This window comes from Pseudorca crassidens, chromosome 1 (genome assembly GCF_039906515.1).
Source record: "Pseudorca crassidens isolate mPseCra1 chromosome 1, mPseCra1.hap1, whole genome shotgun sequence".
Taxonomy (NCBI): domain Eukaryota; kingdom Metazoa; phylum Chordata; class Mammalia; order Artiodactyla; family Delphinidae; genus Pseudorca; species Pseudorca crassidens.
Window position 1 is genome coordinate 31,180,212 of NC_090296.1, and position 26,459 is coordinate 31,206,670.

At 41.7% G+C, this 26,459-nt stretch overlaps 1 protein-coding gene across 35 annotated transcripts in view; it reads right to left on the reverse strand.

Annotated features, from left to right (window-relative positions):
- The window catches only part of SIPA1L1 (signal induced proliferation associated 1 like 1), a 500,369-nt gene that overhangs the window by 34,196 nt on the left and 439,714 nt on the right, over nt 1-26,459 (reverse strand). For 31 of the 35 annotated variants that reach the window (XM_067731629.1, XM_067731561.1, XM_067731587.1 and 28 more), the window contains 5 exons: nt 24,049-24,198; nt 19,046-19,170; nt 16,675-16,737; nt 16,119-16,237; nt 12,670-13,112 (listed from right to left, as the gene is read on the reverse strand). In XM_067731629.1, coding sequence (XP_067587730.1) covers nt 12,670-13,112; nt 16,119-16,237; nt 16,675-16,737; nt 19,046-19,170; nt 24,049-24,198 — 900 coding nt within the window. The remainder of the gene's footprint in view (nt 1-12,669; nt 13,113-16,118; nt 16,238-16,674; nt 16,738-19,045; nt 19,171-24,048; nt 24,199-26,459) is intronic. The other 4 variants (XM_067731749.1, XM_067731743.1, XM_067731767.1 and 1 more) reach the window with 3 other exon arrangements.

Genomic DNA, 26,459 nt, shown 5'->3' on the forward strand with positions numbered 1-26,459 from the left:
TTACAAAACTAAAGTCCTGTAGGACTCAAGGAGAAGACTACTCATTGTACCTTTAAAACTCAGACAGAATTTTAAATAAACTAGAGATGAGAGTTTAAGCTAACAACAAACCTAGAGGGCCTTTAACTGCAGGATTTCCATTCTTCCTTCCCAGTGATCTCATGGGACCTACGGTCACACCACTTGAGCCCTGCTGAGTTTTCCAGCTTAGGCTGAGACCAAAGACAGGTCACTCCAGGGGACTTTGTTACTGAAGGTTAAGTTAACAGGATGTGGTCTTAAAGCATGCCTCACTAGCACTTCCACTGGTCAAAATCTAATGGTCCTGCTCTGAATAAAGTATGGATTTTAGTTCGTAAGAATGTATCAACATTGATTCCTTAGCTATGACAAAAGTATTATAGTGACATAAGATGATGAGAACAGGAAAAATGGGTAAAGCGTACATGGGAACTCTCTGTACTATCTTTGCAACTTTTCTGGAAATCAAAAACTATTCTAATAGAAAAGTTCATTATAAAAAAATAAGCAAAAAACCAAAACAAAATACAACAAAAAATAAAACCCTAATGGTCTAGAGATTATATATGAGTGTATGCATACATACATGTACAATATATATACACACACACGTACATACATACATACACACACACATATACACACATCTGAAAATGAATCTTGAACTCCACCTCAAACCTTACATAAAAATCAATTCCAGATGGGCTGTATATTTAAATGTAGATCTAAAGATTCTGGAGTGTAACATGGAAGAACATCTTTATGATAGAGGCAGAGGTTTCTTTAATAGGATCGTAAAGGAAATGATTGAACCCCATTAAAATTAAGAACCATTCATCAAAAGACAAAGAGAATACATGTAAAACATATATGCAACAAGGGGCTCCTCTCCATACATAACTAACTTCTACAAATTAACAAGACAGACAACCCAACAGAAAAATGGGCAAAGATCTGGAAAGGAAGTTCACAAAAGAGGATATCTAAAAACCATTAAACATTGGTGCTCGACATTATCAGTTATCAAGAAAATGCAAATTAAAGCCACAAAGAGGGACCACTATACGCCTACCAGAACAGCTAAAATTAAAAAGACAATATCAAGTGCTAGAAAGGATGGGAAGCAACTCATCCACTGCAGGTGGGTACTTGTTACAACCACTTTGGTAAACTGGTTCACAGTCTCTGCTAAAGTTGAATATGTGTAAATCCTATGCAAGCAATTTCACTCCTAGGTATATACTGAAAAGAAGTGCATATATACATGTACCAAAGGACATGTACAAGAACTTGTATTATCTCCAAACTGGAAATACTCCAATGCTCATCAACAGTAGAGTGGATAAACAAATTGTGGTGTGTTCTCACCATGGAAATATAATACAGCAATGAAATAAACGAATGCTACTTACTTGCAACACACAGATGAATCTCCCCAACATAACGTGGACTTAAGGACACCAGACACAGAGTAATACATATGGGATGATTCCACTTACACAAAGCCCCCAAACAGGCAAAATGAGTGTATGGCTTAGGATTCAGGATTGTGTTCACCTGGGGAGGAGGGGGAGGTGACTGGGTGGGCGGGCATGTAGGAGGAATGGTGTCTGGATGCTGGTCAAGTTCCAGTTCTTGATCTGGGTAGCGATGACATGGGAAGTTCACTTTGAGAAAACCCAACCCAATGTATATTTATGACCTGTGCCTTTTTTTGTACGCATGTTATACTTTAATGAAAACACACCCACAAAAACAAAGCAAAAATAGATGACCTGAAAGAAGGCCATGTCAGTCCCTGAGGCTTTGCAAAGACTGGAGAGACGGGGACAGAGTGTTGGGGGAGGAACAGGACACAGGGCAAAGGTGATCTCGAGGGTTTTCCACACTAACTGGGTCTTAACACTTCCGATGAAATATAACCATTTCCTTTATTTCTGTAACTAAGAAGGAGGAACCAGGTTCAAACTTCATAGAAAATATAACTTAAAAAATGACTAGCCATACCCTAATAATCCCTGTAACAATTTTCCCCCAAAGATTTTTCTATCTAGGGAAAAGGGGAAAGAAAAGACCCCCTCACAAAACCTCAAAGGGCAACATCACTTTAAAGGCAATGCGATCTCATTTAGTTTTTACCCCTTGATAACAGATATCCCATTTGTTTGCTTTGAAAATTAAGGGAATGGGACTTCCCTGGCGGTCCAGTAGTTAAGACTCCCCACTTCCACTACAGGGTACGCGGGGGCAATCCCTGGTTGGGGAACTAGGATCCCACCTGCCGCGGGGCGACGCCAACAAAATCAATAAATAAAATTAAGGGAATGCAAAACTCTTCCATTAGTGTAGTAAATTATTGATAAATCAATAAGAACAAAATAATAGTAGGTCTCTGTTACGGAAAAGAGACTAAAAGTGGAAAGGTGAACCAAAAAGAAAAAAGCAGGGAGAGACACATAAAGATAGAGGCAGACAAGCCCACAGACGGTAACACCAGAGACCCAGGTTAACAGCAAATGCGTTATCAGCACAGGGGGCATCAACCCAGAGAAGCTTCTGAAATACTAAGAGTGCAGCCTTCGGGATACTTTAAAAGCATATGACAGGTGTGCAGCTATTTGTTACTTAGCGACAAGACCTAATCTTTAGTTTGCAGATTTTTTTCACCCAGCTATACCTACCTCATACACATTTGTAGCCCAGATGTGGAGATGTCTCAAGCCTCAACCCTGGTTAGTGTCTGAAGCAGATGCCAATTAAGTGAAAAACAGCGAATTAGGGTCTAATGGACTCACCTCTCCTCTTGGATAATCACGTGCTTGCTTCACCTGCCTTGACTGGTATCCACAAGTGAGTAACGTGTGTTTGACTGACTCAAGTCATTCTTCCTCATCAGCACGTTAAGATACAGATTGTGGTGCTTCAACCCAGAGATTGATTCGGGAGCTTGGGTGGGATGGGGTACAGGAGAGTTTGCACTTCTAACTTGTTCCCAGGTGATGCTGTGGCCCTGACTCAGACCCTAAAAGCCACTGTACCAGAGGCACATTTGACCACTTATAGTTTACATTTCTCATCAATAAGTATCTTGATGTGATAACACAGTAAATTGCACAGTCTGTTAATTTACAAATCTTTCCTCCATGTTTTAGGAAACAGCTATGCTGCTTTTAGTCATAATGTATGTACTGCATAAAAGGGAGCGTTATGGAAAAGGCTTAGAAACATCAAAGGCAAGAGTAAAGTATACAGCATATACAGTTTCTGGAGCTCTTTCCTTCCTATGTAAATTCAATTACTACCATTATTTCCCTGAGAGGCACTTAATAGGTTTTGTACTCGATGACAATACTCTTTGAAGGCAGGGATATCTTTGTATATTTAACAATGCCAGAATACAGTAGATTCTCAGTAAGATATTTATTGCACAGAGGGATTCTCTTTAGTATTTACAAAGCACACTATATATTTAATTTCTTTATCTTGTTTATCATCTTCTCCCCCAGTTTAAATGTAAGCTCCATGAGGGCTGAAATTTTTGACTGTTTTGTTCACTACTATATTCTCCCTGCTTAGAATAGTCCCTGGACATTGTAGGCATGCAATATTTGATGAAGGAAACTGTCAAATAAATGACAAATTAGCCATCTGTTTTAAATGCAAGGGAGAGTTGTGCACAAAGATAGTGTATTTTACTCATACTCTATTTAAGACTGGATGTTGCTTTCTTTTTACTGCAAGAAATAATTACATCTACAGAGTATGCTTCTGTTTACAAGTGTATTCTTAAAAGGATAAATGCTTAATTATCCATGACCCCAATTATTGGTTTTATCTGTGACCACAGACCCTGATTATTGGTTTTATCTGTGAACAGGGCAGCTGACACTAGCTCCCGGGTGTGAAATGCCAGCACACTTTTGTTCACTAATGGTTATAATCAAGGACAGCCCTACTTAACAACTGATTAGATTTGGGAACCATGGTAAAAGCAAAAACAAATGACTAATCCATTGGTGGTTCTTCCTTCTTTACTGTGTACAATTCACAGCACGAAGGTGAGCACTTTAGTTTGTTAACCTGTCCCCTAATTCGATTGTCACAGGAGGATCACCTGGGAGCTTTAAAAATACACATCCCTAGGCCCTAATTCCAGAGATTTTAATTTGACAGAGTTGGGGTGGTGCCTGAGCTGTGTATGTTGGCAAAAATCTCCCCCAAGTGTGCACATCCATTGAGAACTGCTCGAATCTAGGTGAATTATCGTATTGTTATGACTTCATCAAAATCCAGCTTCACACAGTCAAGATCAAGAAGGAGGGCTTCCCTGGTGGCGCAGTGGTTGAGAGTCCGCCTGCCGATGCAGGGGACGCGGGTTCGTGCCCCGGTCTGGGAAGATCCTACATGCCGCGGGGCGGCTGGGCCCGTGAGCCATGGTCGCTGAGCCTGCGCGTCTGCAGACTGTGCTCCGCAACGGGAGAGGCCGCAACAGTGAGAGGCCCGCGTACAGCAAAAAAAAAAAAAAAGAAGGGGACGGCATCAGAGCAGTGTTTCTGCAGCCATGAACTTTGGTCACCTGCAGGTGTTGATGTAAATAATGATTCCTTGGCTCACGTCCCATCTCCTAGAGCCCCAGAAATGTAATGTATTTTAACAAACCCCCAAAGGACTCTCACATTCCCTAGAGCTTAAGAACTACTGCATTAACCCCTCAACTCTTCTCACCCCACAATGGGTTGTCTCCTCCTTCCTCTGTGGCCCCCTCCCCCGGCCCAGGGGTGTGTGTGTGTGTGTGTGTGTGTGTGTCTCTGTGTGTGTGTGTTTGTGCGCGCGTGCGTGTGTGCGCGCGCGCACGCGCCCACGCTGGGGGTGCAGGAGGGTGGGGCTCCTTGAGGCTGACCCATCTGCTGGCCTTGAACTACTTGGAGGGACCTGCACATACACACTTCCCCAAAGAATCTCTGAGTGGCTTTAATTACAAAACGACTGAAATGAAGTTGTCAGCTTCCTACTTTCAAAGGGGAACTGTGTGGCTGAGCTGTTTCATTATCCTGGAGATTTCATGTTAATTCAATAGGCTGCAATTTAGTTGTACACATGGCAAATTAAATCTCTCCCCAGGAACTGTGTAAGAAGCCAATAATACAGAACAAAAAGAGACGAGCAATAGATATGTTAGGAAATGACAAGTGCAGTATCTGCTACTTTTCTATCTGTAGAAAAAAGTGAGTTTAGCTGTGAGTATGGCTAAACTGGAAGCACTAAGAATTTAATCAGGGTGTTCCCGGATTCCACACGAAGAGACACTAGCTTTCTTTCTTACATGAAGTATAGGGCATTTCCCCTTTCCTAAAAATGGACCAAACTTTGATTCCTTTGGTCATTCCAGGACATGAATTAAAAAAAATTTTTTTTTCATCGAAGTAGAGTTGATTTACAATGTTGTGTTAGTTTCAAGTGTACAGCAAAGTGATTCAGTTATATATATATATATATATATATATATATATATATATATATATATATCCCTTTTCAGATTCTTTTCCATTACAGGTTATTACAAGATATTGAATATAGTTCCCTGTGCTATACAGTAGGTCCTTCTTGTTTATCTAGTTTATATATAGTAGTGTGTATCTGTTAATCCCAAACTCCTAATTTATCCCTCCCTACCCTTTCCCCTTTGGTAACCGTAAAATTGTTTTCTTTGTCTGTGAGTCTCTTCCTGTTTTGTAAATAAGTTCACTTGTATCATTTTATAAGATTCCACATATAAGTGATATCATATGGTATTTGTCTTTGTCTGACCTACTTCACTTAGTATGATAATCTCTAGGTCCATCCATGTTGCTGCATTCTTTTTTATGGCTGAGTAATATCCAATTGTGTAATATACATCTTCTCTATCCATTCCTCTGTCAATGGACACTTAGGTTGCTTCACGTCTTGGCTATGGTAAACAGTGCTGCTCTGAACACTAGGGTTTACAGGACATGAATTTTGAAAAGGAAGAGAGGGCACACACATATGCATGATTCGTCATATAAACAGAGGAGAAGAGGCAACGGGGCATCTGAGAATTTGGGACAGTCTGAATCTATCCAAACTTCTCATCCTGACCTGTTGCTCAAATGAAACCATGAACCAAATGTGCTGCAACCTGGTTACTTACATTCCCAGCTGTGCTAAAACTTTATAGGAGACGATACTAGATGACTAGTTTCCAAAAGGGACGCCAATCACGGCGGGGGCCACTTTGCAGAGGAGGAGCTACACCTGCTTGCCGACCTCGCAAAGGGATGAACCCCGCAGGACAGGAGGGCAGTCTGCATGTTAAGAGTCAAAGCCCCAAGTGGTGAAGCTATAAGGGCCTGGGAAACAGTTCTGCAATTTCTTCATCACCAATGAGGCTACCGCCCCCTACCGAAGACATCTGCCGGCCACTCTCCGTGTCACCGAGAGCTGCTGAAGGAAACACCTGGAGTCACCACTATTCAGGCACGACACAGAGGGACGGATTTTAGACTGGCTGGGATGGTATTTTCAGGAGGGGGAGAGCAGCAATTAGTCACTTGTCAAATGACTGTGGCAAAATCTGCCCAAAGGCTGAATGCTGGCCTGATACCAAGGGGAGGGGAACTGATGGGTTTCCTGTGATTAGGTGCACAGATAACAAATAAGCCTTCGGGTGACAGATAATGCGGAGGATAATGATTAAGGACGACTCCTCCCACTGTGTTCAGCACTAGCCAGTTATGTCCAATACTGGCTCTACAATTTAGGAGAGCTTCAGAAGATACTAATTCTAAAGGACTGGGGGAAAAAGAAGTGAGGCAGGAATGATGAAGCTGGCAAAGGGGATATCCAAGTGACTGCAGTAAAGAAGACTCTTCATCTATAAGAGGGAGATATTTAATAAGTACAAGGGCACACGAATGCATAAAGCATAGGGGAATGAGTGGCTAGGCCTAGCCAGCAGAAGAGACCTCAGGGGTCACGGCAGACCTCAAGCTGAACAAGTCTGCAATGCTGAGTGAGTTAACAGGGAGCTAACAGGATAACTACGAATATTATCATTCTATTAGGCATAGCTGAGAAAAGTGTCACGTCCAGATGTGGCATCTAAAAAGGATAAAGAAAACAAAGCAGGAAACTCGAGAAGCAAAGTTTCTTGGGAGATACATGTTTGTTGAAGGAAAAGTAGCTAGATAACTACACTGAGTGATGGAGTGCTTATAAAAGGAAATGACAGAAAAAGGACAGTTACAGTTTGCAATACCTTTGATAACATTTTTTTTTATTCTCAACAAACATATAAAAACAACCATTTAGTAAGGGGACTAGGTATTATTAAGTTACAGATAAGGAACAAGCTCGGTGAGATGGCGGGACTGGCCAGAGGCCACATGGCTGGTCCACAACAGAACTGAGACTTGAATCTGGATTTCAGGATCCAAATCTATTCTCCCTACATTTCTCTCTCAACTTGCCTGGAGGTGAAGGGCTGTCACTATATATATATATATATAATATATATGTATATATAGTTAAATTATTTTAACATCACCACTTGTTGGTATCTACAAATTTCATAATCTTAGACTTCAAAAATCTTCTTCAGTCTTTAGAAAAGACTCAGCTCAGAAAAACTATTCTCTCTCTTAATCACAGATTTAAGCTGCAGCTAGAGGAATTCCAGATAGGTAGATACAGGACAAAATTTTGAAGAGGGAGGGGACTTAAGTACTGAGATTACTCAGAAAGATTATGGAATCTCTCTCTTCTTGAGATTATTCTTTCTTTTCTTTTAGCAACTGCATAAATTCTCACCCTAGTAGTATAGTAGGATGGTTTAAATATGGCAAAGAATAGAGACTCTGTCCTTGCAGAATTCCTGCTGGTCTTCGATTTTAATGGCATTTGGAGAATTTGGGCTTTCTATATGGACTGGATGAATGCTTTAGTTGCTTCACAGAACCAAGTAATGAGAAACTTTTTGTCAGTGACCTCTGCATCAAGAAATCTGACCTCTGGGGCTTGACAGAGCTCTCATTTTCTCAATGTTGAAATTTCAACCATAGTCGTTGTATTTATTCATTCTTTGAGGTAAGTTGAACATCACCGAAGTTCTGGCTAAAATCATCACCCACTTTCATAAGCTGGAAGAAATGGAAATGGGGCAAGAGAGCTTAGGCCAGATCCCCTGGAGTCCTGATGTGTAAAAGCAAAATAAAAGAGAACCCTGAATGTTCACGCTGTCCGCGACCACAAAGCAAAAGTACCAATGAAAACAATTCATAAACATATGACAAGTGGAGCCAACCACATGTTGGAGAGAAGTCCTGGGGGACTGTAGAGGCTTCACTTTAAAGTCTTAGTCCATAAAACATAGAAAAATAACAGTCTCACCCTAAGAAAAAAATGTAGAAGAGCGGTAATTAATCATTAGCAATTTTAAAAGACCCCAGGCAGAAGAGATTTAAGAGGGAAACATTACAGATAAAGACAACAGAATAATTTCTAAACAAAGAAGCAAGGCCTATTTTTCACCCAGGGTGCCGAAGAGGGTAGAGAACAAAATTTAAACTCACAAGCTCTAACACACACACACACACACACACAGAGGCACTCATACACAGTCAGTACACTGGAGTAGCCTGAGGCATTCCTTACTGTTCCATGTAAACTGAATATAAGACGTCCTTCTTCACCCCTACTCTCAAGAAACGTACAGCTTTTCTGGCATGAATAGTTAACTATTAGGTCAACCAGAAAAAGCACATTCATGAAACTGAACTGTACTAACATCTGTGGGCAGGCATTTTTCCTGGCCTTTAATCATGCCCTCTAGTGAATGTCAGACACTGACCAACTTATACCCAGATATTGATATTTGTAGATAAGCTGTTATAAAGTCTCTCCCTGTTATATTCTGCAGATTAAGAAATCTTATATAGAAGTGACAACTAAAAGCTCATGCCACACAAGGGCTTCAGGTACACGCTTACACATACACTTGTATATAAAAGCACTAGAGCCCTGTGCAAATATGGACAGGTCTATACAGCGAGCTTTGAAATGTAGCGGTAGTTTTCCAGAGCAGTCAGGAGTTAAGGATTTATGCTATTTTCAAACTGGTTTATTAGTAGGGACCTTGAGTCATCAGGCACAAAGTAGGAACAGAAAGGAAGAAATGACTCCTATTTGTTCATCAAAATGTACTGAACACCTACACTGCTGGTGTATTGAGCGCCTCTCTGTTATGCTCACAGCGGTGCACACTCTGCACAGGTGCTTCGGATGAACACATTGGATGAGAAGTTCTCTTGTACTGGAGGGTAGTAAAAATGTGTATGTGATCGCGTAAGTGGGTACTAATTGGCACCAGAGCTCTGAGGGGGCCTACAGGAAGCAAGACGCAGCAGCAGAACGGCTGGCAACGAGTGGGTGCATGAGTCTGGACATTTGAACAGGTCAGGTCAGGATGTTACAGACAAGACGTATACGTGCAAGCCTGAGGTGGGCTGTTTGCTTTTCATTTTTTTATGTTTTGGCAGCACTGCGTGGCATGCGGGACCTTAGTTCCCCAACCAGGGGTGCAACCCATGCCCCATGCAGTGGAAGTGTGGAGTCTTAACCACTGGACCACCAGGGAATTCCCTTTAGCTTTATATAGGTGATCGTGAATCTAGTTCTGTCATTAGCAATGGCCCCTGGTCAGCAGGACTAGAGTTCTGTAAGCTAAGGAAGTCTTTGGTCACCACACAAACGGACACACAGCCTACGTCCGAGGCCAGAACTCTAAGACGAAAATGAACCCAGCTGGTAACAGTATACTAAAATTGGAACTATCTTCACCTCTCCTATGTTCACCACAGATCATTTTTTTGAGTGGTTTAACACCTGAAAGTGAAACAGCCATTACCAAAAAAAAAAATTTTTTTTAAAAATCTCTCCCTAAATTCCCAAGCTTCATAGAAAATACATTCTAGGAAATAACACTTTAGAGCAATTAATAGACTTTTTAATTGTAGAAAGCTTTCAATGTGTATGGTTCCTCTTAATGACATCCGAATATAACAACCCTATATAACTACCAACCTACATTAAGCAATTCTCATGGGGGGCCACAAAAAAACCTGCACAATCATCAACAGGGAGACTGGAGGACAGAGGGAGGAGGAACACAGCCCAGGCAGAAATACGCAGTGGAACTTAATCACTGTAATTTAGACTTTGTCACCAAGTCCCAGGTACAAGCTCTTTTATGCACTGTCAAGAGATCTCCACATTAACTGCTGTTCCTGTCTTCCGAGGACACAAACGCTCTAATTTGCAGTGATTTTAGTTTCTCTAGCAATGTGCATTTGGTGGCTAAGTCCCCCTTTCCTCCAGAAAAGGAAGTCTGCTAAAGCTCTGATTATCCAGCTCACTCTGCCAAGATCAACAGATTGAAGTCACAAAGCATCCCCGTTACCAGAGTCACGAATGAATGTGACAAAACCTATCAGTGGGTGGGAAGCCTGGCCATCCTCCCTGAAAGGCCACATTCTTCCTTAGCAACTTTGATTTTCAACAGAAGAGTTATTTCTAAATGATGATTTAAATGATTTCTGCATGGTCAGTTGGAAGCAGAAAATGTGGATAATCCTTTAAGACCTTCAGGCAGCCTCAGTCAGCACATTCAGATAATGCAAGCCCAGGTGCCGACTTTTCAGAGGGTACTTTGTACATCCCCTGGGATTTGGTAGATTTGTGGGATGGCACAGCCCACGTTTTGTGCTTTGGTTTCAGAGGCCCGGCTCTTTTCAACTTTACTCCGTGGTGATGCCATTTGAGACAAGACTTCTATGACTGACTTTCTTCTGCCATCAAATGAAACCAGAGATACATCCCCAGATGGAGTATCATTTCGAAAAAGACATTCTCCTTTCAAAATGAAGAACGGAAAACCAAATCTAGGAGTCAAGGTAAACCTGAAAACCACAGAGGAACTACTGTTCTGGGTCAATGCACAGGCCATACTTAATGAGATGGTGGGTGTGCCAGAAACAGCAAGCCAGTGGCACAACTCTGCGTCAAGTGATTCTACGTCTATATTATATTATTACGGTATTTGACGCCTGGCTTTCTGTCTTCCAAACACTTCCTTATTCCACTTGAACCAAACAATCTATTTTCTGAATTATGGAAAGGTAACTGGATGCATGGTACCCAAGAATCCTGAGATGACTTTCCCAGTTGCCTTTCAGCTTGGAGGCCATGCGGTTTCCAGACCTGTGGCCATCACTTTTTTTTTTTTTTAACATCTTTATTGGAGTATAATTGCTTTACAATGGTGTGTTAGTTTCTGTTTTATAACAAAGTGAATCAGTTATACATATACATACGTTTTCATATCTCTTCCCTCTTGCGTCTCCCTCCCTCCCACCCTCCCTATCCCACCCCTCTAGGTGGTCACAAAGCACTGAGCTGATCTCCCTGTGCTATGCGGCTGCTTCCCACTAGCTAACTATTTTATGTTTGGTAGTGTATTACTGCAATGTGGTGGTGGTAAACAGAGATAAAACTCCGGAAACACAATGGGAAGCTTGCGAATCTTATCAGTAACAATACAGACAATGGGAGAAGTGAATATTTAACTTATCAAGTTAAATCCAAATTAAGTCAAGGATGTCCTCTCTCATTAAGATTATCTGGGGTTTACTGACAGATTATGTGCCTGGATTCCCGTTTGGAAAGTAAAACGAAACTCAACTTCTCTGCTACTTTTCTTGAGGGCATGATAGTAAAAGAAGCCTAGAAGACAGCAAGGTTGGATGCTATCATACAAGTTGATCAACAACTGACAACAATAAAAGGTAAAAGGAGAAACCACCACAGAGATCAACAGGCCCCAAAAGAGAGTGATGGAATGTTTCCTCCCTAAAAGAAAGGATCTTATACTTTGGATTGTAGGCTCAAATCCAAAAGAGGAAATGAAAAATAGTATTTACTTTGCCTATCACCGCGATCTCCAAGGATACGGGGGAATGTGTACTTTTCTCTTCTGAAAGGTAGACGGGCTGTGTCTAATTTTATCTACACTTTCCTGTTGGACACGTCCCCCCAACACGTGACTGCCAGGAGCCAATTACTGAAAACAAACTGCGAACACTGGGTAAGCGATGTTCTCTGATAGAGAGGCAGTGTGAAAGATGCGTTCAGCATCATAAATGATGCCATGATAGTCTTGGAAAAGACGCCTTCCTTTTAAAAATATGGTCAAGATTTTCTTTTAATGTCTTCCAAAGACTGTCCCATTCTATATTCTCTATCACTAGCTGGAAGCCACATGACAAAATTCTTCTCTCATGCTGGTATGCAGCTAGGAACGTTTGTATAAAATCAAATACAGCTATGAAGAACAAATCTGCAAACCTTTCCCACAGTTTAAAATAATACACTAGGATGGCAGGAATAAAGGATTTGGGTGGTAAATAAAAGGCATTAAATATATAAAAATAACTGTCACTGTGCAAAAAAAACAAACCAAAATAAAAAAAAACCCTTTCTTTATACACTCTTGAGCAAAGGGAAGTGGGATGAGGCCGGAAACTGGCCGCAGGGAGGCCAGGAGCGGGAGGGGCAGCAGGGAGGGGCAGTTACCTGGTATGGGAAGCAGCGTCATTGATACTGAACGTGCTGTTCTCCCTGGTCAGAGGGTTTGAGCCGGCCTGGCTCTTGGCATGGATGTCCAAGCTCAGGGAGGACTCGGTTTTCCGGTCCATGCCGTGGCTCTCTGAATCTAAAGTCCGATCTGCCATGGAGATGACTTCACTGGAACTGTGCCACAGGGGGGCCACTTTCTCCTTGCCCGGCCCCGAGCGTGGTGACGACGTGGCCGCCCCCAGGGAGGCCGTGCTGCCGTGGCTAGGGCCGTAGGAAGTGGTGTCAATGCCGCTGTCTGCGGAGGTGCCTTGCAAGTAGTTGTAGCTGTTCAGCTCGGACTCGGTGCGGTCCCCGTCATACCACTTCTCGTCGCTGGGGGCGCTTGATGCGTTGCTGGAGAGGGTATTGCTGCTGGAGTGGCTTGAGTAGTGGCTCTCAGACTGCAAGGGAAGCAGGCTTTCCTTAACTACAGGCTTGGCTTCTTGAACAGCAGGGAGAAAATAACGGGGGAATGACCCTGTGAAATGTGTCTAAATAGGGGGTTCTCAAGACACAAAAACTCCCGTGAACACAAAAATAAGGAAGGAGGTATCTGGAAAAACCTACTCAGAAGATTCCATGGCGGACAGTGCTGGAAACTTAGTTTTTAGAATCCATTTTTCATTATTTGGCTTATGCTAAAGTATTGAGAGAATTTTAGCCAGGAAAAAAAACCCACCTAAACTGTCATTAAAGTCTTTAATATCTTAATCTTAAAATAGAAAGTGATACTTCCAAAGGGCTTATAATTAGAAAGACCCTATTGATCATAGTAAATAGAAGGCAGAATATAAGACTTTCTCTTAAAGACATCCTTTCTTTCCCCATATAGTATCTATTTAGGAGACAGCTTTCTAAGGAGTGCTTAGAGGTAAACTTACACAGAGGTGCCAAGAGAATTCAATGGGGTAAAGTAATCTTTTTAACAAACAGTGTTAGGGGAACTAGATACCCACATGCAAAACAGAATGAAGCCGGGTCCTTACCACATAGAAAAGAAAACTCAAAAAGTCAAAGACCTAAGTGTAAGGGCTAAAACTATAAAACTCTTAGAGGAAAACATAGGTATACATCTTCATGACCTTGGATTATGCAATGGTTTCTTAGATATGACACCAAAAGCACAAAAATGATAAGAAAAAAAGATAAACTGGACTTCATCAAAATTAAAAACCTCTGTGTTTCACATAACCCAATAAAAAAATGGGCAAGGGATTTGAATAGTCATTTCTCCAAAGAAGATATACAAATGGCCAACAAGCACATGAAAGGATGCTCAATACCATTAGTCATTAGGGAAATGCAAATCAAAACCACAATGAAATAACACTTCACACGCACTAGGATGGCTCTAATAAGAAAAGCAGACAATAAAGATGGTGGGCATTGTTGGTATGAATGTAAAATGCGGCAGTTGCTGTGGAAAAACCGTTGCAATCCTACTCAAGAGAAATGAAAACCCATGTTTACACAAAAACTTCTACATGAATTTTATAGCAGCATTATTCATAATAGCCAAAAAGTAGAAACAATCCACATGTCCATCAGCTGATCAATGGATTAAAACAATGTGGTACATCCACACAATTATTCAGCCATAAAAAGACATGAAGTACTAATACATGCTACAACATGGATGAACCTTGAAAACAGGCTATGTGAAAAAAGTCAGACACAAAAGGCCACATGTTGTATGATTCCATTCATATGTGATGAAATGTCAAATAGGCACATCTATAGAGATAGAAAGTAGATTCGCAGTTGTCGAGGGCTTGGAGGGGATGGGAGAGGTGGGGTGACTCCCTAAGGATACAGGTTTCTTCCTGGGGTGATGAAAATGTTCTGGAGTCAGATCGTGGTGCTGGTTGCGAAACGCTGTGACCGTACTAAACGCCACTAAACGGTACACTTTAAATGCGGGAACGTTATGATATGTGAATATGTGGTATATGAGTCATCTCTCAATTTAAAAAATGTGGGCAGAACCCCTGTTGCACAGTGGCTCAGTTGCTTAGAAAGAACATTTTATGGCTAAGCAAAGAAATACAATTTCAAAAGATACCTGAGTAAAATAATATTTAAGTGAGAGGGCGGTCAGAAGTTCAGAAACTTGGTGGAGATGGAGAGAAAAGGAGAGAAAAGACTTGTGTGTGTGTCTTTACCAGCTGTGGGGAGAGGGCCACAGGAGGACCATCTTGTCTCACTTCAAAGTGAAAGACCTCCTCCCCTTGAAAAAGGATCAATCCCAGTTATTTTACTGGTGCTACTCTAGTTTTTCTCAATAACAACTTCTGCATTATAAGGCCATCATTTATTTTTCCTATTTCCTCTTTAGCGCTGGACCTGGGCTGTAGAATTTGCTAGTCCCGGCCACGCGTGGCTACTGGGCATTTTCATCGTGACTGGTCTGCATTCGGATATGCTGAGTGTGTAACGTACAGGACAGATGTATATGGAGATAAAACTCGAACCACATCTGGAATTTGAAGTGTTCTGGCCAAATTTTAAAAAGAAGAAACAGGTGAAATTAACTTTAACAATGTATTTTATCTAACCCAATCTTTCCAAAGTATTATTTGACCATGTATTCCATATAAAAATTGTTAAGGAGGGGAAATTGACAGGTGGCCTAGGGTAATCTAGCACTTACAAGTGGAACTGTGACAGCGTCACATTTCATCAGTAACTCTCTCTCCCACAGCCTAGCACGCTCATGAACGTGTTGTGCTCTCTTTAAGCTTCAATATTCATTTCACTGAAGCAAAACTGAGCCCTCTCATTAAAGTTCTGAGTATCTTATAAATTAGTGAATATGAAATACAGTATCTCCTCATCCTATAGAATGACATAAATATAAGTACACATTCCAGTGAAGAGACAGACCAAGGAAGTCAACTGAATTTAAAGAGGGAGGAAACGATAGCCTCTTCTTCCCAATTCCACCTGTAAGTGATAAGGAACTGTTTATAACTATGGTAATGGGACAAAAATGTATGTAGCCCTGGAAGATAAGAGAAGCAGTAGGGGGGCTTGTCAGGAAGCTGTCTGTCTCCTTGACTGGTGCTCCAGCCATACATACCTCATGCTGGCAACTGTGTAAGCAAATAAAATCTATATCTAGCACATTCTATTCCAGACATTAGGACTGTTTGTGATTGGATCACATGGCCTTCTATCCAAATCTTCAGGTGCATACCAATGAGGAATTTCAATTTATCTCAAAGCAAGCTTAAGGCCATTGGCAGTAGAAATTCCAGGGCTGTGGCAGCCAACGTCCACCTTCTACTAGGACGACTTCCTCTCTGACATTGGGGAAGAAAGAGAGAGCAGACCGGTACCATTTTCACCTTGCAAGAAAGGTACATGGCTAGGGATCTATCATTTTTATTATTTTACAGTGAACTTACGTGCCCTTGTTTGTTTGGAGACAAATGAACCACCGGATCCTGACGCATTAATCTCCCACCAGGGCTCTCTCGGAAAGCTGGCAGTACCTTTGATACTGCTGGGAGGTGGCACGTTGGCTCTGGAATACAGAACAGGACATTCTGGTGCAGGCACTAAACAGATACTGGCACAGGTTGACAAACGAAGACGGCTTGCCATTGCACCTCTCAGTTCACTGGCCAGCAAACTCGGAATTTCAGCAATAAGCTTGTTGAAAGTTTACACAATAGACAGCATGTCAAAAACTAAGTGGCTGATGGATAAAGCTTGCAGCTGGTGACAGTGTGTCACATCATACACATTAGCATAGCCAAGTACCACCAAACCAGAGGCCATGAACAATGCGGCAAAGTTAGGAATCAGCTTTCGGTTTGGGGGGAAAGTCTCAAATATATGGATTAAATTTATGAAATTCATTCATTGCAAAGTGTGGCTAACCTCGCTTGGTCTACATTACCTAGACAGGCATGGATGCAATCACGTGTTACTTACCATGACACTTTGGAAATATTTTACCTGTATATTCATGCTGCTCGAGGACAAAAGAATTGAAATCCTGAGGTCCTCTATAACTGTAAGCTAAGCACAACAGAAAAGACACACAGCAACTAGTTTACTTAAAACAATTGCTTCCTTTTGGACTCCACTGGCATTCAGGATGGGGTTCAAAAGGTGAAAGGTAACACACCTAAGAGCTCACGGCAACAATTCTGCATTTCTGCAACACCATTCCTAACACGTACAGGACTGGGCGGTGTACTCTTTGACTCTCAACCGTATCCAAAAGCGGAGAGGCAGAAAAACAAACTTGCCAATTAAGCAAGCTAAGCTCCACATCTCCACATCTCCCCTGGGCATCAGTTTATCACACACTGATGGACAGAGACAGGTGGGGTCTGGCTAACAAGTAAGAATCTGCTTGACATTTTCAACCAGTGACCTGAAGGTCATTAGAAAATTGTGTTCTTACAAATTGAGTGTAGGAAGGTCAGCCCTTTATACACTCAATACAGTGTATTGAGGAATGAGAACATAACAATTACTTGTCTTCATTCCTTCCTAGCATGGCTTATACCAGCAAAGCCCCAGATTCCTTCTGAAATGCCAGGCAGAAAGGGCTGGGTTATCCTTCTGGAATGCTGGAATATCAAAAGTTATAAAAATTTATTTGAACATTTTCTTTGAAGGCTTAGATTCTGGATGGAGAAAGGCCTTCGTTAAAAAAAAAAAAAAAGGCTTCTCTGGCAGGCTCTAGGGGTATCTTATTTTTTAAAAAAAGGTATACCTCACCAAAAGGATGAATGAATGTGTTAAAAAGGTTCACCGATATTCATTTCAGATTCATCTGTGCAACGTGGATGCCACTAAACTATAAAGTGGATGCAAGGAAAAAAAGACTAGAGAAGGGCTTATGTGAAAGAATGAAGACGGGTCTAGGACAAACCTTGTAATGACCCTTTCAAGTCCCAAGATACTGCTTCATTCCCCGCATGACTTCACATGAGTGGGAAGAGGGACCCTGAACAGTGCACAAGGGCTCGAGGGCAGCTTTGTTCAAAGGCTGCAACTAGGAGCCCGAAAAAGCTGCCGAAGTCATATGGAAGAAGGGATCCTGTTCACATGGTGCTACCCTCTCAACAGTATCAAAACACACGGGATTTGAAACATTCTGTCAAGAGCAGAACGGTGGATCAGAATATGCTCAGGTTTTCGGTGGCGGGGTGGGAGTTGGGATGAGAGTAGGGAATGACAGACGGCTTCAGTAACGAGGCCCATCTCACTGAAGTGATGGAACAAAGCCTATCTTCAGAACCTAAGAATTTCGTTTCTCTTCCTCAATTCCTGTCTTAGCTGAATGCATCTCCACTCCCTTCCATGTTCTTGGGTTGTTTTTTCTGTTGATCCCCCATTGAGCAGCTGGGAGCCCCAACCTGGCTCCAACCTCTGCACTGAGGATGCCCTTCCCAGGCATGGAACATGGGCACAGTCGTTAAAACAGAACAAAACGATGCATTTGCAGAGAAGATAAAATGATGCAGTCTTTGCCTTACACGCAGATCTTTTTTCAGCCCTGAAATTTACTTCTTTTTATGGTACTCTGATGGGAAAGCTACTAGAGATAAGATAAAGGGAAAAAACCCTAACAGTCCAGATTCAAGTCCCTGATGTATCAATTGTGTTGATACTTAATCCCTGGTGCTACTGTGTTGAAACTTAATCTTTCTCATGGCAAAATTTTATTGTATCAACTAGTGTTTTGGTATCTTGTAGAACTGCTTAGAGAGAGAGGGAAGGGCGATGTGCCAGAAACCCAAAGGAAGGCTCACTCATGCAAATCTTTCCCTTCCAGCTGTTTTATCCTAAGACATTTCCTTAGCTGACAGCTTAATAGCAGAGCCAGGGGAAAAAGCATATAAAGGGAGGAAAGACATTCTCACCAAGCTACAGAAGTGACTAAAGAACAATTATATTTCTTTCCTTCTCTGCACATAGTTAAAAAAATTTTTTTTAACTCAACATTAAGAATACCAACTAATCTCCCACTTATACTGGGCAAAAACAAACAAATAAACAAACAAACAAGGGGGGAGGGAGATACTTAGGACACATGTGGCCTGGTACTCTGGCATTTTAACCTTGGTGCTGAAAATAATTCCTATGTCCTTTCTGTCTTTAAAGTCGGGGTTACTCAGAATTCCTTGACTTTTCTCTCGGGTCTTAATTGCTGCTTTCACTTATACATAAGCTAACTGAGACTTAATGCTCATTCCCATTTATGACCCAGGGCTGTATTATAGAACAGAATGCCTTGATGACATCATCCAAAGGTAACCAATGTCACCTTAGTATAAAAGCAACTTGCTTTTTGTAGGAACTGGTTACTTACCCATCTGGTCAGCAATGCTATCCTCACTTCTTTGCCAGCTGGGTGTGGATTTCCCGCTGCCACCAATGTCTGACTGGGTGTTCTGCCTGTCGATGGAGGCTGGGGATCTGCGGCTTATTCCAAACCTGTGGTGATTTCCCCAAAGGCAAAGATAACATCAGGGACCTTACCCATAAGGGAAGGTAGTCCTGGGAGTAATGAACTAAACTCTAACGACAGGTACTACTAGTTTTGCTTACATTTCTGTACTTGCGTCCTCATCCTCGTGCATGTGTACATGGATGCTGGAACTGTGGATGTTATGGTCAGTATACACCCCTCTGTTCAGAAAGGTATGTATGCTAAGTATGTAAACTGTGAACAAGGGCAGGGGCCATTAGGACCGAGCCAACCTAAGAGATATGCAGTAAGAAACCAAAAATCTTCTGGCCCTTGAGTAGTTAAGCTCAGACTGTCATTCGCACCCAAAAGAAAAATGTCACCATCCTAGTGTTCCGTTTGTGTCGTCCAATTGGCACATTCCAGGGGTTTCTCTTAACTCGGTTATCTGCTAAATCACTAAGGCACTCATTCTTGGAACAAGTATTTTCTGAGCACTTACTCTAAGGTCTGAAAAACAAAGATCGCTATCATTTACATTACATAGGGACCACTTCCAAAATGTATAAATTTTTTTGTTTGTTTGTTTTGTTTTGTTTTTCTGGTGCTACGCGGGCCTCTCACTGCTATGGCCTCTCCCACTGCGGAGCATAGGCTCCGGACGTGCAGGCTCAGCGGCCCTGGCTCACGGGCCCAGCCGCTCCGCAGCATGTGGGATCTTCCCGGACCAGGGCACGAACCCGTGTCCCCTGCCTCGGCAGGCGGACTCTCAACCACTGCGCCACCAGGGAAGCCCCAAAATGTATACATTTTAAATCGCCTTTAGGAAGGCAATTTGGAAACAGGTAAACTGGCATATATAAAGGCAAATGTCTATTCCTGGAAAGAATGTTTAGCTATTTAATGAGCCCATTTTAATTTTCCCTGTGTAGACTAATAATATAACATAGGCTTAATTGAAGCATATGCCTTGATTAGTAACATCAGCAAAGCAAATACTGACTGAGCCCAGGAAAAAGGGCCAGAGTATAAAATTCAAAGATTCATGTGGAAATTTACAAATCTGAGTGTGGTTACTAATGAATGTATGAGTAATCTACACAATAAAACACAAAAGGGCCTGAATTAACTGATGCATGTGACAGGTGTCTTCTTTGCTACAAATTGATAAATGTGTGGGCAGAACCACCAAGCGGTGCATTGGAAAGAGCAGGAGATTAGGAGGAGGAAGGCTGGGAGCCAAGTTCAGCTTCTACACCCAGAATCGCGGCAACTCTTATATGGATCCAGGGAGAAACATCTACATAAAAGCATTTGGAAAGCAGGGAAACTATAAAATATTTTAGTAAAACTCCTACTACAACATCTCCCTCATTACTTTTTGCACAAATGACTGTCATTTACAAACTTGACTCCTACGCCTCACTAAACAAAGTTACCTCCATTATTAAAAACAAACAAAAACCTTGATTTATGAAAACTTCAGTGAAAGGGCTCATTGAAAACAAAGGATTCACTAATTATGATCTCTGCCCCTTCCTCCCTAGGTGGGGTCCTTGTTTAGGTTAGGAGAATGAATATCCTCAAACTGGTCCTATGATCCTATTCTATTTAGTTATCCTATTTAGTTAAATATCTATTTATTAAATAGATTAATTAAATTTAATAATTTAATAGATTTATTAAATCTATTTATTAAATATCCTATTTAGTTATTTAGTTATATGCACTAACTAAATTAAGACTTTTCAAAAAGCCACAGTGGTTGAGAGTCCGCCTGCCGATGCAGGGGACACGGGTTCGTGCCCTGGTCCGGGAAGATCCCACATGCTGCGGAGCGGCTGGGCCCGTGAGCCATGGCCGCTAAGCCTGCGCGTCTGGAGCCTGTGCTCTACAACGGGAGAGGCCACAACAGTGAGAGGCACCGCGTGACGCAAAAAAAAAAAAAAAGCCACAGAGATCAAAGTAAGAAGTGGATCGGAATCTTGCTTTTACTTTTTGGTAGCAGTGGAAACCAAAGACAACTTTTTAAACTTCTGAATTTAAAGTCAAATGCTTTTTTGGCTGTCTGTTTTTAAAGAAATGATAAAGTAAGGCTGCCTTTCAACTTTGCCTTGAAAAACATTTTCATCCGATGAATTTTTAATTTCAGTTCTCACACACACTCCTAGTTTACTACGTGCCAGGGCATCAGGGCTATTAAGGTCCCATCCTTGAGGAGCTCAGACAAAACCTGTTCTAATTTGACACTGTGCCTCTTTCTGAAGAGATTCATTGTCCCTTTGCTTGGAGGAGCACTTAATACTTTAAGAGTCACGGTTCAGACTTGAAGGAGTTTTTAAGTAATCATTTGGCTGATACATGAAACGCGTTCACTGACCAAGAACTTCTACCTCGTGAGACAGTCCATTGCTCTCCAGGGCAGGCTGACAGCTTCGAAATACCTTCCTCATAATGGGCTAGAAACTCCTTCTCTATAACTTTCACTTATTGAGCTCAGTTGCCCTCAGAGACAAGTTTAATCCCTCGGCTAAGAGTGCTAGGAGAAAGCCATGGCGGCCTCCTTGCCTCCACAATGCCCAACTGTGGGCTGCACATCCACGGTTACGATTCTTACACCACGACCTCCAACTCCGCATCTGCCCGGTCCATCCTTCCCCCTGCACGTGCCCTGCCTCGTCAACATTCCTCAGAGTATGTGGCCCCAAAACACATCTCAAGGATGGTAGAACAGACCCTATGTCTTTTCATCAGTGTTGCTTTTTAACTCTCTCTCATTCCCATGCTAAACTGGTGCAGGTGCCTCTTCCGCCTTCACTCAAGTAGAGCAGGTTTTATTAACCAGCCTGTGAAACTGTGCCTCTCAACTGATTTGGATGGTCTCAACATCCTTACACCAGGGAGCAGGCAGCATACACCACGTACAAGCAAGGCACTGAGCCCGCTGAAGCACAGGGAGGGCAACAAAGGGGCGGATTACATTTATGGACGATCAGTGTGTCCGGACCTGTTGTTATTACCTCACACTTTGGAGCTTTTCCAAGTTTAACATTAATGAGTTTGCAGCAGACTCCACACACTCCTGCTTCACTGTCACCCTGTACCTATTGATTTTTACTGGGCTAAGTTAAGGAGTAGATGTAACGATTGTTCCCTTGGTAAGTGTGAACTTTAGGATCAAACCTGGCCCATGAGTAAGGCATGTGAATCAGACAGTGAACACCAATGTCTCTTGCATCACTGATACAGACAACAATTGCTTGGGATCTAAAGGCAAACACTGTATCAGTATCTTCTTGTAAAGTTTCACCCCAGGTAAAACTGATGTTATACCGTATAGCAAATAATCCCCAGGTAACCTCAAAAGCAATGGCGAAAACCCTCAATACCACCTATGGCAGGTTTAGTATTAAATATCAAGTCAAATAATTACCACTGCATTAAAAAAAAAAATAGTGTATGTAGCACAAACACTGGGAACCATGTTTCTAACATTAATATTCACCAAAAATTAATGTTTCAAATTACATTTTGGCATGCCTTGAGAGTGTATACCAAAATGGACAGAAGAAGCAAACAATGATTTTTGTCGTGGTTGTTAGCTCATTTATATTTTATTGCTGTATTAACACTGAAGTTGCAGTGAATTCTTACTTTTGAAGTCAAACCAGGCCATTTAAAATCTACTAATTAAAACAAGAAATAGCAAGAGGGAAGAGATATGGGGACATATATATATGTATAGCTGATTCACTTTGTTCTAAAGCAGAAACTAACACACCATTGTAAAGCAATTATACTCCAATAAAGATGTTTCAAAAAAAAAGAAATAATTAGTTGGGCTTGTGGTGTGGGCTAATAATAATACTTAATTCATAAAACTTCTTGCAGGGGCTCATAAATAAGAGCTAGAATTTTTTTTTACTAATTGTCACTGAAGTAATTAAAATAAGAAATGTGCATTTTAGATACGCTACCAAGGGAATCCTTGGTGGTAGGGTGGGGAGGGCCGTACATTTTATAGTGGTTTTTGTTATTTACTTTCTGCTAACATAAACATTTAGCAAAAACATGAATAAAATTATACTTAGCTATAAAAACCAACACAATACTATAGGATAAAAAATATCCATTATGAAATATTCTCATAAGCATAATTATTTTGTAATATGGTAAAATCTCAAGAAAGTACACAAATCATGTGCGTTTGTTAAAGGTAATTCGGGGAAAACTTGGCATAGAAACATCCTTTTTTTAAAAACCCCATTAAACACCCCATTTCTGATTTTCCAGTGGTTTCAAGTTCTTTATCAAGTTCGCCAGAGGTATCCCAGCAGGAAGCTGGTGATGAGCAAAGCCAGCTTATGTGTGTCATGTGATGTTTTGCTGCTAATTACTTCCCAGCTTCAGACATTCCAATTTTTTTTTTACCTTTTAGTAGCCTCTTTAATCATGTACACTTAGCTTTTTACTTTGTGAGTCTGGTCAGAAGCAAACAGATTTCTAAAGCGTGAGAAAAATCACTTTTAGCTTTGGATATGATAAACATTTCCCCTACTTTAACATCAATACAAACTCCACCCAGTGCAAGCAGTACACTACTGAGTTCCCTTTGGAGGAAATTTTAAGAAGGGGCAAAATCTGTACTATGAAACTAGACAATACATATAACGGAGGAACTGATGTAATTTGATTTCTTTGCCATTGAGTCCTTAGAGACTAAAGAATGATACACTTCCTAAGAAGTGGTTTGAACCAGCCACGAAAACATTGTTTAATCTGGAGTATTAACCATATTTTCCCTTTTGCTCTTTTGTGAACTGATCCAGTCTGGCTGAATGGAAGTTCTTTTACACGTCTCAATTACATATGAGAGACAGCGATGCCAACTCCGGCACACCTACCCTTCGGGCATGGACTTTTGCCTGTAAGTGCCCCCGCCAGAGCCAGTCTCGCTGGATGAAGACAGATTGCTCGGGGAGTTGCGACATGGCTGGGATCTTGCTAAAGCCATGGATGAGACCGTCACATAGATGTCTGAACCAGGAGACAGCCTGTGTGTGCAAACCAAAAACGTGAAGTCAACAATTCAAAGGGAAAATCCCAAGGCAATGCATGATGGATAACATATAAATGGGACAAACGCAGCCACTTTGTGGAGATAATAAAAATAAAGCCAGCTGGAAGCCCACAAAAGAAATTTCCCCATAAGACTACTCCCTAAGGGGACAGCGGGAAAACTGCCTTGAAGGGGGTGGGGGCGTGAAAAAATAATAGGGGAGAAAAGGAAAACATGTATGTTTCCAAAAGCTGCCAGAATTCAAGGGCTGAATTGCTTATGCAATTTCGTAGTATGGCAGGGCGAAGTATAAATGAGCCCCAGTGACATTAACATAGCAATTAATTCCGATTTCCCCACTGGCTCTCTCAGAGTATATGACCACAGTGAGACCAGTACATTCTTTGTATGCTTCTTTGTTTTCCAATTTTATTACTCAAAGTCTGGAATGAATATTCAGAGATTGCTATTTAGTGTGTATACATTTGGTTGATAGTAGCATCACCACATAAAAACTTCCATGGAAACGTGCCTAGAACTGCAGTTGTTGAATTTCACTGAAATGACCGAGTTTATACAATAACACAGCAGAGATGTGCTCCACGTAGTCCACAATACACCTCTTTCTAAAATTAGGGATCCCTCACCCTGTGGACTGGCTCGACACAGAAACCAGAGCTTTGGAGTTCGGAGAGACGTGATTTTCTGGCCTCTACCTTCTCCACTCAAATAGGCATTGGGGCAACTGCTGGGATATTAACAAGTGAGCCTGCAGACTGTGACGAGACATCAGCTAAATCTCGATAACAGTGATATTTTATTTCCGAAGTGAACGCTGGTACAGATCACTGGCTCTTGTAGCAGGGCAGGTCATTTCCATTTTATAGCTGAGGGAGGGGAATCAAGGTCACTCTTTCAATAAGCCAGGCTTCTTGATTCTGAGTCCACTGTCCTCTGCCCCCTACAGAAGGCTGGGTTTTCTGTGCTTAATAAGACAGTTTGCAAGGGGTCTGCAGGGTCAGACGATTTTGCACATGAAGTCTTACACTGAAGCCAAAGTTTTGAAGCCTTGGGACTGAACCTGATTCACTGAAACATGGCAGCTTTTACAGCGAACCTGCGTACCTTCTGAAGCAGGGCAGGATGGGGCTTCAGGTACAGAAACTGACAGAAGGCATAATAAAATCACGCCGAGAAGCTTTTCTATCAGAAAAAGAATAAGGCCAGGCACCGAAAAATATGACCGCCCCCCGCCCCCGCAAATCCGTCTATGCCCACGTGGCAGATCTGACTTGGGAGCCCTGGTTCTTCCCTCAGCGACAAACCTGTTATCAGCTGTGATTCTGTTATCCCTTCTTTTCTATTAAAACATCTCCCAAACTTCTCACTGCTTATTCTGAAGTACTTGGAAGGGGACTGGAGTGGGGGAAGAATGGGAGGAGTAGGTTACAAAGAAAACGAGGTAAGGATCAAGGAATGGCATGAACCACTCCTTTCTGCTTTAAGAGTTTGGCTTTTAGATGCACCTAATACGGAGAAACTTCAAAAAACAGTTCATTTTGCAGCTGCTTTGATTTTCTTACTGCGAAGAGGAGGAGGTGTTACAGAAAGATGGAAAGAAAGGAGACGGCAGCAGAAATGTGAGCGGGGTTGGGGCCAATGCCACGTCTGGGGGCCTGATGACTTTTTAGCTCTCTCTGGGGTAAACAAGTGACAGCCAGCGAATTATATTCACGGTGAACGTTAAAATGCTTTTGCATCTACGAAGAAGTGACAACGTGATTCCATAGCCAAAGTCAAGATGTAACTTTTGTATTTATATTTAGAGCTTGCTTTTCTTACCCTGCTCTCCAAAACGTACATTAAGCTAAAATATCTCATGCTAGTTCTCAGCCTCAGCTCTTTTATTTGGCAAATGTATCAGAAAATTCTATTTGGTTGCTGGAGTAATCCCAAAGTGAAAAAAATAGCATTTCCAGAAGGCCAGCCTTCATTCCAATGCCTTTTCTGAATTTATATAACTCAATAGTGGCTTTGTTTTCAGGCTGTCCACACACACAGAACACACATACAGCAACTGATGGAAATGCCACCCAAATGTTTTTATGACTCTAGATGTATGTATGGTAGGCAAAAAAAAATTCAGAATTAGCCCTTATTCTGATGACTTACTATTCTTTCCAAATACTCTGAATTTGATCCCATCTCACAAATATTATTTGAGCACAGATCTAGGTCAGGGAGTGGGCGGTACCC